Source organism: Myotis lucifugus, unplaced genomic scaffold, assembly GCF_000147115.1.
Source record: "Myotis lucifugus unplaced genomic scaffold, Myoluc2.0 scaffold_8, whole genome shotgun sequence".
Taxonomy (NCBI): domain Eukaryota; kingdom Metazoa; phylum Chordata; class Mammalia; order Chiroptera; family Vespertilionidae; genus Myotis; species Myotis lucifugus.
Genome location: NW_005871056.1, coordinates 17,583,352 through 17,595,010, shown reverse-complemented (window position 1 = coordinate 17,595,010; position 11,659 = coordinate 17,583,352). Strand labels below are relative to the sequence as shown.

Here is an 11,659-nt window from a genome sequence, read left to right as displayed (position 1 = left end):
GGTAGATTAGCATACTAATTACAGCACTGTTTTCTTGAAGATAGCAGTAAAATGTTGTTCTTATAAAATCAGAATACTACATTTTCCAAAATATAAAGTGTTTTGAGGCTTGGGGTGGGGGGCGGGGCTTTTTTCCCCTAACTCATGCACAGATTGTCTCTTGGATAGTGGTAACTCTGTGTTACCACAGGGGTTACTTCAGAAAGGCCTGGATGGTTTCTGTTGAGTTCCATTCTCATCCTTAATCTCATCATCACTGTAGTTCAAAGGACCCCATGCTTTGACTAGCCAAGTCTGGATTATGGGAAGTGGCGTCTATTTTTCTCAAACCTTAAATATTGAAACATGGAGAAAAGGCATATCCAAAAAGAAATTGACGGTCTTGACTGTCCTTAGAAAAAAGAGGGATAGATGGTGGGCAAGAAAAAAAAAGTCCTCTATACCAGGAAATGTTTGTAATGTTCTTTGGGTATTGCAACGTTGGTTTCCTACATATAAAGCAGCAGAGTATATTGGCTTAAAAAGAGCACCATGGCCAAAGGCACATGGCCTATTTTAACAGAGGATTTGGGAGTTAAAATATCACTTGGAGAGCATCCAATTCAATCTCATCATTTTACAGATGGGGAAACTAAAACCCATACGGAGGAACAGAAATGCCAAGGGGTACACAGGTAGTTAGTGGCAGAGGTAACCAACTACCCGTCTACTGACTTTTTGGGGTGTGTGTGTGTGTGTGTGTGTTGTACAAGGTCATCTTTCTTTAGTATATTAACAAGAACAACAAAAAGTATAGTCTTGCCTTAGCTGGTTTGGCTCAGTGGACAGAGCATCAGCCCAAGAACTGAAGGGTCCTGGGTTCGATTCCAGTCAAGGGCATGTACCTCAGTTGCAAGCTTGATCCCCAGCCTGGTTAGGACATGTGCAGAAGGCAACCAATCAATGTGTCTCTCTCACACTGATGTTTCTTTCTCTCTTGTCACTCCCTTCCACTCTCTCTTAAAAAAAAAATCAATGGAAAATATTCTCCTCAGGTGAGGATTAACAACAAAACAAGGTCTAGCCTTGGTTCTGGTTTTCTCTCACCCTCGAATCTGTGCAATAGAGCTTTGCTGCACTCCAACAGAAAGCCTCCTGAAAAGCTGGGTTAACCTGCCTCCTTGCACTTGGTCCCCAAGGACAGAGACATCACCTTTCCTTATATAGGAACTAGGGCCACTTGTTGCTTTAATGGCCAAGTTTGCGCTGGGCCTGCAGGGACACCTTTGAAAAAGAGCTTCTTAATTGCCCTGCAACCTGCTCTGGCATCCTGATTTGGAGAGAAAGGCATCCGGAATCACCGAGGAGACTTCTGTCTGCCTGGCTTTCTTCCTCCTACTGGCCCGCCTTTCTGCCTTTCCTGCCCTCCAGAACCTGTCACCAGCCAGAGGCGTCTCTGGAAACGGGTAGGAGGGAGCCTTACACCTGTCAGCACCTGAGAAGGAAGTGGGCTCTGCAGAGTTCTCAGTCCTTCCATCTCTTGCCAGGGAAATAGAAAAGGGGGGAGTCTGAGGTTCCCACCACAGATTTAGGAGCTGCTTCGGTTGGTTCATCCGGCTCTGGCCCCAGTATACCCTGAAGACCAAGCATGTACTTCCTTCCATTCCTAACGTTCTTGTTGGCATCTTTCCCTACAGGGAGCCTGTGCCTGGCCCGGAGAAGTCTCTGGGTAAAGGCTCCATAAGTCATGAATCAGGCTCCTGTGTGTATGTACGTTTTTCTTGAGAAAAACTGGCACCGAGGAATCAGTGGTAGAGACGGTCTTTCCCTGGCCCTTCCCTCCACCACTTGCGAGACTCCCATTCTCCTGGAGCTGACAGCCGGCTCCGGACTCCAGGTCGGGCGGGAGCTGTCAGCACCAGACATCCTACTCCCATCCCGGGGCTGATGCCTCCGGTGCGTGTGGGTGCAGGCGAGGATCAAGAGGCTTCTACAGAGAGATGGGGGCCAGAATCCCTGGCCTGCGACCTGAAATCCCTAGATTCCCTGAGGACCTAGAAACTCCCAATCGCAGGCACTCCCCCCGCTCCCCCACATGCCAGCCGCCCACCCAGTCCCCCCCTTTCCTCAGCACGCAGCCCCTCCCTGCGTGATGATGCAAACCAGTGGGGAGGGCGGGCACTGGGAAGGGTGGGGATAGACCAGGAGCTAGCGAGGGAGGGAGGGAGTGGGAGGAGGAGGTGGAGAGGGAGCCGAACGACCATTTAAAGCGATAGCAATCCGTGCCCTCTCCCCAGTGTTGGGCTGTTGAAGAGCTCCAGCGGCAAGCCAGAGAGCGCCCGCGCGGAGCGCCGGCTGGCGAACCCGAGCGCGCACGGCACCCCAAGCTGGCAGGCGCCGCGGGACCCCCCACACTCTCCTGCCGCCCCTCCCCGGGTGCCCCCACCCTCTGTGACAGCAGGAGCCTCCGGGCTTTCCCCGAGGAGCTCATCCCACGGAGCCTGGACCCCGGCGAGCCCGCCACCGCACCCTCCAGCGCCGCCGCCGCCAAAGCCGGAGCCGCAGGAGCAGCCCGAGCAGCCGGAGCAGCCGGAGCAGCATGGTCCAGCTCCGGCAGCTGCTCCGCGCCCTGACTTTGATGAAGTTCCCCTGCTGCGTGCTGGAGGTGCTCCTGTGCGCGCTGGCGGCGGCGGCGCGCGGCCAGGAGATGTACGCCCCGCACTCCATCCGGATCGAGGGGGACGTCACCCTCGGGGGGCTGTTCCCAGTGCACGCCAAGGGTCCCAGCGGAGTGCCCTGCGGCGACATCAAGAGGGAGAACGGGATCCACAGGCTGGAAGCGATGCTCTACGCCCTGGACCAGATCAACAGCGATCCCAACCTGCTGCCCAACGTGACGCTGGGCGCGCGGATCCTGGACACTTGTTCCAGGGACACTTACGCGCTGGAACAGTCGCTCACTTTCGTCCAGGCGCTCATCCAGAAGGACACCTCCGACGTGCGCTGCACCAACGGCGAGCCCCCGGTGTTCGTCAAGCCAGAGAAAGTAGTTGGAGTGATTGGGGCTTCGGGGAGTTCCGTCTCCATCATGGTAGCCAACATCCTGAGGCTTTTCCAGGTAGGGGGGCGCTCCCTCCGGGGCAGAGCGCGCCGTTCCTCCCCGCGCTGTTGATCCCGAGAAAAGCTGGTTTGGACTTCAGGGCTGCGGGGTCAGGTCAGCCTCCGCGCACCTCCACCCGGAGGTCCTGCCGACCCCCTTCCACCCGCCCGAGGAGGCACCCTCCCTGCCTGGTTCCTTCCCCTCCACCTCTCCCGTCTGCGCTTCACTCCATCCGGCTTGACATCCTGGATTTATGGCCCCATTTACAAGAAGCAATCTGCGAAAAACAAGGCGATGATTTAAATGGGTTTGCATTAGAGTGAAATATGCCCCGAAAACAGGCTTGTCAAGTGCCGGCCTCCCGTGCCAGCGGGGTAGGCGCATGGAGTGTGAAAGATGAGAAGACGCCTGGAACCCGGGCATTTCTCAACTCCCCGGCTTCCCGGCCTGAGCCGCCCCGGCGCGTCCCAGCGGCCTTGGGCAAAATTCGAGAAGAGCTAGGGAGGCACTACTTACACCGGGGCCAGCGTGTGGGTGCTCATTGCCCACCTCTGGCGGGTTGGGTTTCCCGACCTGTAGCCTGTCTCCCAGGCGACACTCCCCAAGTGGGGAGAGGCCACCCTCAGACGTGACCCCCCGGCGATTTGCGGGGTGCCCATGTTGGCACCCTCTAAATGGCATTTGCAGCCCGGCCACTGGCAGGAGCTGGGCGATCAGCTTTCCACTCCTGCCACTTCAGAGCCAGGATGAGCTCATGCTAACTGCGAAACAGAATCGCTTTCGCTGCCTCATCCCTCCGCCCGCCCGCCCTTTCCCAAGACCTCCCTCCGCAGGCCCCCTCCCCACGCCATCCCCAGCCCTCAGCTCCCAGGAGGATTCCGGAGCCGGGCGAGAAGGGCCGGGAGCGAAGCAGTGAGTGGGGCGCACTGAGCCAGGCCCGCGATTGCCGGGCTCCGGGCTCCGGGCGCCAGAGGGCAACCACGAAAGGGGAGGAAGGCGGTTGGGGCCCCTGAGCGGTGGGTTCCACCGCAGCTCCCTGGCCTGCGCTCCCGCAGCCGCTGCCCCGCTGCTCCCCTGCTGCCTTGGGTATACACGGATGGCTTTGGGGTGAAGAAATTGAGGGTCTGAGACTGCGGGTTGCCTTCTCCTTGTCTCTCCATGATTCTCGCTGAGTATCTTTCTCTCCTTTCTCCCTGATTTGTTTTCTTTCTCTATCTTTTACCCTCCCTTTCAGTTTCTGCCTCTCTTATCCCTCTGCCCCCACCTCCGAGTTTTGTGTCCATCGCTGTCTTGAGGCGATCCTTTCCTGATGCACAGCCAGCTCTCTCCCTGCCCCTAGTGCCCAGACCCCGCTAATCCCTCTCCAGATGTTCGGGCTGACTCTGGTGCCCTTTCACGCCCCTGTTAAGGAATTGGCTCCCTCTCCCGGGCTTTTCCTAAGGATGTTGGGTTTCTGGAGGGGACTCCTTGTGAGATTCAAGCTGTCACCACATCAGCTCCCGGGAGTGTGAAGTTTGTGTTTGTGCCAGAAGGAGGGATGCCTTCCAAGGCTGCAGCCTGATTTGGCCTCTCTGAGGTCTGAGCCTCCCTAACCCCTCCTGAGTAGGGATCCTGAAGATCCCTAGATGTTTGCAAACCCAGAAGTGCTTTGGGGGCAGCCTGCACTCTGAGTTGACGCTTTTAGGAAGAGCTTGAGTTGTTGAAAGCAAAACCCAGAAGCCAGTGCTGCCTTCATCCCTGAGCTTCAGGCTAGACAACTTGAGGGCAGAACCCTGGGAGAGGATGCAGTCAGATCACCTGGGAATCCCCGGGGCAATTCACAGGTTTTGTCCAGAGCCCGCCCGGGGGTTGAAGGTGTGTTTGGTGTTTAGCATATTTAAACTATGTTGCTGCCTGTTTCTGTCTTCACTGGGAGCGGGGCAGTCCTGCAGAGGGCCTGACAGACAAAAAGAGTGAAATGTTCAAGTCCAGAGAGAGGCTGCAGACTTCAGTGGAAGGACTGTTGCTGAACAAGGTTCCAGGGGAAGCGGATTCCTCTTCTGGTGTGTGACTCTGAGGCACTTGTGAGGAAAGAAGCAGCCTGCCTTACCTTGAGTTCCTCCATCCCCTGGGCTGGGAAGGAAAGGAGCCGGATGCCAGTGATAGCAGTGTGGGTTGGGAGCAGAGCCATTCAGAGAAAACACTGTCATTTCCCTCTAATTTGCAAATTGCAGCTATTGATGTTGGAGTGAGCAGCTGGGGGGAAAGGGGCCCCCAGTTTTCACCTGCGTTTATTGAGAAGAGGCTGGTAGGAGGAGGAATGCATCAACTTGTAGCGTGTGCTGCAAGCTGGATGTAACTGGGTGTGCGCATCCTGGTTAAACACTGCCCGTTTGGAATATATAGCGGCTTTTTTTTTTTTTTTGCATGTGATCTTAGAGGCTCCTGGCATGCAATCCAACCCTCAGCTTCCAGACTGTGTAAACTTGCAAAATGAATAGAGAGAATAGTGGTATCCAGGCCCATTGTTCAAAGGCACAGTCAATTTAGGGAGAGAGGAAAAGAATGGGAGGTGAATCTTCTCTGGGATTGCTGGGTTCAGCTCAATTAAGATTGTCCTATAAAAACGAAACTCCTCTAAATGATTGAATTCTAGTTCTCTTTTCCCCAGTCCCTGTGGGTTGCTGTGGGGACCATGCCAGACCTATCATTTAAGACAGAAATGTATGATGAGAGAAGCTTCTAGGCTTTAGGGAAGGAATACCTAGTGACTCAAATGTGGGTTGCTAAGCGCTGGGGCGCAGGAGGGAGTAATGAGATAGTAATAGATGTGACAAATGCTGCTGTTGCCAGCAAAGCCTGGAATGAAGTTCCTCTCTGACAGTTAGGACCTGGGCGAGAATGACTGCTCAGATGTAGACAGTGTCTATGACTTCAAATCCTCACTTGCCTGCTGGTGTACCGGACCGAAGATGTAAGCTGAGCAAGTCTCTCTCTCCCTCTCCTCTATCTGCACACTGAATTGGTTAGTAAGTGACATGTCTGAGGGCAGGATTCATATCCAGTGGGTCTTACAAATCCAGGAATTTGAGGCTAATGAAATTAGTGTGTGGCCAGGCTCTGCCAACTATAATTAAGTCACTGTTACTGCCCTGCAATGCATTTTCAGCCTCAAAGAAGCATCGGGGAGGAATTTCTGGAGATTTGTTTCTGAGCCTGTACAAAATAATACTCTCTGATGCTAAGAAAGATTAAATGCAAATTAACATTGACTATGAGTAACATATTTTGAAAATAATCACCGCGCGGGGATGGCTAAAAGTAGAGAGCTTATGTAAGACAGTGCCCAGAGGCGAAATCCCCTGACCACTGTTTCATGGGCTATGAGTAAGATCTATTGTAGTGGAAAGTAATGGGAATGTGTTTATTCAAGGCTTCTCTGCTATTGACTTGAGAGCAAATACTCTGAGAGTGTAAATTACTCTCGCTACATCCTGGGTCTGAATGAGCCATATTTCATGTGTAGTGTCATCGTCTGAGCTGTAGACTTGGAATTGAATGGTATCTGTTTCAGTTTTGTTCCCTCAACAGCAACTCAATGGAAAAAGTATCCACTTGACGGCTGGAGGATGTTGACAATCTAAACCTGTGGCCCTTATACCATAAGTGAAATACATTTGTATATTTGTCAATGTTTCCTTTTTGTCCATTGAACCTTAAATATTATCTCAGACTTTTAGGGTAACATTATACCTAGTGTTCTTTCTTCCTGTTTTCTTCTTATCTATCTATCATCTATCTATCTTATGTAATTGGATAGAATTGGGTACCTGGTATGGTATTATTATAGTGGTTGTTGTTGTTTTTAAAGCAACTTTAACTTACTCTTTTTAAAATTTCATAAATATAGGTGTCAATGCCATTTGGAATAGTTTCTATAACAATCTCTGCCTCCACATTTACTGTTTCAGGAAATTTACCTAACAGATGGTGAGTGGGCAATTTTTAAAGGGGCATTTTTTAAAAGAGCAGAGAGGGAAGGAAGAGAGATAGGCACGTACTATATGTGAAGAGACCTTCACGTGTATTTTATGTGTAGATACTCATTCTGTCAGGATGTCTTTAGACATCTTTCCTTCAAGCATCATTGAAATAGTGGATGCCTTTAATTCAACTTTATAGGACATCTCTTTGTGTCCATAGTTTCGCTTGGAGAAAGCTTGCTCTTGTCAAAACCCCATAACCTTGTATTTCCAGCTTCCACTTTGAACATTTGAGTGAGTTTAGAGGAACATTTTAAGGATACATATTCACATCTTTGTAAATATTAGTCTAGCTGATTTCCCATATTCAGACTTTTCCCTTATTATTTTACTCATGTGCTCCTTCATGATATATATATATATACACACACACACACACACACACACACACACACACACACACACTAAGGCTAGTGATGAGGAAAATAAACTCCTAGGTCAACTTACTGCATGGTTATGACCCGGGCAGGGAGTAAGAATGGCGGAGTTTATAGTAGCACGCATAGCTCTCATTATTCAGTGTCCTATCCCTTTCATCTTGCACAAACACCAGGCTTTTCTTTTGGAAAACTGCTGACAGTGGCATTCTGCCTCCTCCATGGCCCCAGGGATGACTGGTTCAGATGTAGGCATCTGACTTTGGCTCCGCCTATCAGAATCCTCCCCAAGATTTTCTGTCAAAGAAAAATTGACAACTTGTCTTTTCTTCCCAGAACTTCCAAGCTGGGGAGACTTTCTGTAGAAAAAAAAAGGCATGCCGCTGAGCAAGGCTAAGTGATGGAGAGAGGTGGAGCCTTGATGGCATTCTGGAACTCCCAAACCCAACCCACTCATAACTGCATCCCTAAATCTCTAATACTTGTGGGGTGTTTGTGTGTTTGTTTGTTTGTTTTTAAGATTTCCTTTCAGCCATGTTGAAAGCAACTGAAAGTATCATAGCTACAACAGCCAATTTCCTATCTAATTCCTGATGTTATATAAGGTCTGCTGACTGGAAATCAAGTGACAAATCATATCTGACAGCCCTAGTCGGTTGCTCAGTGGTTAGAGTATCGGCCCTGGGAATGAAGGGTTGTGGGTTCGATTCTGGTCAAGGGCACATACTTTGGTTGCAGGCTCTATCCCGGCCCTGGTTGGGATGCAGGGGCACATGCGGGAGGCAACCAATCAATGTCTCTCTCACTTTGATGTTTCCCTCTCCTTGTCTCTCCCCTTCCTTCTGCTCTCTCTAAAAAAGTTGGAAGAAATATCTTCAGGTGAGGATTAACAACAAGAAATCATACCTGATATTTTCTTTACTTTTAATATAATTCTTCTAGCCCAGGGTTGGGATATTCAAAACTTTGCATCCTTTCCCACTCTTCCCAACATTCACTGTTTGAGCTTCCAGCATTTCCCATCTTGATGCAGTTAAGAGAGAAGGCAGACACTTTCTGATGTAAACTGCAGCCATAGGCCTTCCATTTGGAAGCGTTAGAGTCATACTTGGTTCCTTTCATTAAAGCCAATCTTTTGTTGCTGTCCCCGGGGCACAGAAGCATTTTTATGGCATAATGAGTACGAAGTGCATTTCACTTGGAGTCACTCTATAGTAAGCATCAAGCCTAAGGTTGTTTCTCACCCTTTTTACTTTAAACAGGCAAAAAAGAAAAGTGCTAAACACACCTTCGCAACAACTAGCCTGCACATTTGATTACTATTTTAGAGGATATTTATGTAACACATAGTCAGACTAATTAATTAATGGACCTTTTGCCAGTTGGCACAGTAAATATATATGTTTTATGCACTTACTAAAAATACAAAGCAATAAAATCTTCTTACAGGAAAATATTTATCCAAGAAGAGTATTCTGCCAGTACACTTAATATTGTTAATTTCCGTGTTTGACAAGTAACCTCCTTTCAGTTATATTTACTACTAAATGTTTCTTGGATCGAAGTTATAAGGTCAAAAATAAAATGCATGTGATTTCAATGATATAGGACACATACCTTATTTTAAGAGATCAGAAGTTCTCATTTCTTTTCGATAACCGTAGTAGTGACCATAAAAATAATTTGAGTCCTTACTATGCAATGTACTATAAATACTTCATATCATTTAGTTTTGACAACAGTCCTGTGAAGGGCATATTTTCCTCCCTGTTGTACAGCTGAAGAAAGTGATTCTCAAAACCTCAAATCACATAGCAGGTAAGTGTCAAAGATTAGATTCAGACTTAGATTTGCCTGACAATACTCAGGTTGTTAGCCACTAAGCATGCTGCTCGGTTGTACAAATGCAGAAATGCTTAAAATAATTATAGCTTTGCCTTCCCTGGAGTTATAGTGGCTTAAACACATCAAAGATGCTGATTGCTTAACCACATCTGTTTACAGAAAGATATCATATTTTCTATTCTAAAACAAGATTAAGTCTGTGGGTCTATAGAAACTTGAGTACACACCTCCAAATTGAAAGATACCGGTTCTTCATCATTCAACAGGTAGCCCTGTGTGCAGGCAATAAATATACAGTAGACTTTTCATTCAAATAAATGAGAAAAGATGCTTCTCTTTGTCCTGATTCAGTGCCCATCATTATGGATTATGATGGCTCTTCTTAAACTTGATTTCATTCACTCCGCTCTTTCTGCAGACCTCCAGTGGGGAAATCCATCATTCAGATGTATGTGCAAAGTGAGAGGACTGTATTAATACAATTGCTGAAAGTCAAGTTGAAGAGCACAGGAAATACATCCTAATAAATGCAACATTAATGTTTGTGTGGGCCGCAGAGTGAGGAGCAAGAGAATTTTCAGTTTAATGGATTATTTTGCCTGTTGCTATAAAAGTGCTGCAGTGTAATAGTTTTATAATTGGTCATTTACAGAATTCTCCATCTCCGGGTGTTATGCTTTCTTCATTGTGTGGCTGCTGATAGTTTTCGCTTGGTCTTGATGGAAGATAGCAAGGAAGCCACACAAAGGGCTCAGACTGCTTTTCTGCATTATCATTTGGATGTAAATATGCCCATTTATTAGAGTCCTATTTTAACATTTTTATCATGGTTTAAAATGAATTATGTTCTGAAGGTGTTCGCATAGGCAGACATAAGGGGGGGTGTGTTTTCTAGTAGAAAATACACTTCTATCCAAGGACTTACTGGAATTTTCATGTAGGGGTTAAGAGTAAAATTCTGGAGTTAGACCTGAATTCATACTCACCACCTATTACCTGTCTGACTGTGATCAAACAAGTACCACACCTCTTTCATCAATTTATTTTTTATAAATATGTTTTTATTGATTTTAGAGAGAGAGGAAGGGAGAGGGAGAGGGAGAGAGAAACATCGATGAGAGAGAAACTGATCATTGATTGACTGCCTCCTGCACACCCCATACTGGGGATTGAGCTGGCAACCCAAACTGGTGCATGGGTTGATGTTTTCAACTACTGAACCACACAGGCTGGTCCTCATCAATTTCTTTATCTTTGAAATGGGACTAATAAAAATGTACCTGCCTGATTGAATAATTGTAAGGACTGCACGAAACAGGCATGGAAATATTTTAGCACCAAGTTTAGCATGCGATGAGTATTCAAGACATTTTAATGTTATTATTTTATTATTATGCTATCATTAAATGATACTCTTGCTTAGATGTTACTATTGCTAAATTTGCTATAAAAGTACGATAATAATCCATGCTGGATTCCACCTTTCTGTTTGTTTTGTTTAAATGGAAAATGAACACACAGAGAAGAAGCGGGCACTTTAGTGATGCTACTCAGTGGAACGAGAATTCCCGTGGCAATGCTTCAAGCAGATCATGAAGTCCACGGACCTAAGATAGTGGGGAGGCTGAGAGCAGCGGGCTGCAAAGTTGGCCAGCCCCAAGTTTGGATTCCATTGTGGCCCTTTTCTAGCTACAAAACTTTGAGGAAGTTGCTTAAACTTTTTGACCTTTACTGTTAGTTTCCTCATCTATATTTTTCCAGAAATATTTATTAAGCATCCTTATATGCACATGGTTCTACATGCTTGGACCTATTGTGAATAAAATAAAGAAGAGCTCTCTTTGTTTCTCTTTATTCCTTTTTATTTCCTTCCTTCCTTCCTTCCTTCCTCCCTCCCTCCCTCCCTCCCTCCCTCCCTCCCTCCCTTCCTTCCTTCCTTCCTTCCTTCCTTCCTTCCTTCCTTCCTTCCTTCCTCTTTCTTTCTCTCTCTCTTTCTCTTCTCTCTCTTTCTCCCTCCCTCCTCTCGCTCTCTCTTCTCTCTCAGCTTACACTGTCACAGGGTCCCACCTGGGCTCTTAATTCTGCTGGTCACTTTCTTCTATCCATGGTGTATGCATCTGTGTAACGGCTGCTTGGAGCAGTAGTTTATTCGTTTTCATTGCTGTATAGTATTCCAGCAGTATAAGTGGAAACAGATGAGTGCTATGGATCAAGCATAGGGTACCTTAGATGCTGGTGAGTGCGACTGGATAAGAAAAAGACTCTGGAGCACTGAGGAGTATTTGGTTGTGAGTGCTGGAGGGGTGTATTCTAATTTTAAGTAAGGAATCCAGGAT

At 47.5% G+C, this 11,659-nt stretch overlaps 1 protein-coding gene across 1 annotated transcript in view; it reads left to right on the top strand.

Annotated features, from left to right (window-relative positions):
* The first annotated feature begins 2,578 nt into the window (after nt 1-2,578).
* GRM7 (glutamate metabotropic receptor 7) overlaps nt 2,579-11,659 on the top strand; it is a 688,017-nt gene continuing 678,936 nt past the window's right edge. The window contains exon 1 of the mRNA XM_023749437.1: nt 2,579-3,097. Within this exon, the coding sequence (XP_023605205.1) occupies nt 2,579-3,097 (519 nt within the window). The remainder of the gene's footprint in view (nt 3,098-11,659) is intronic.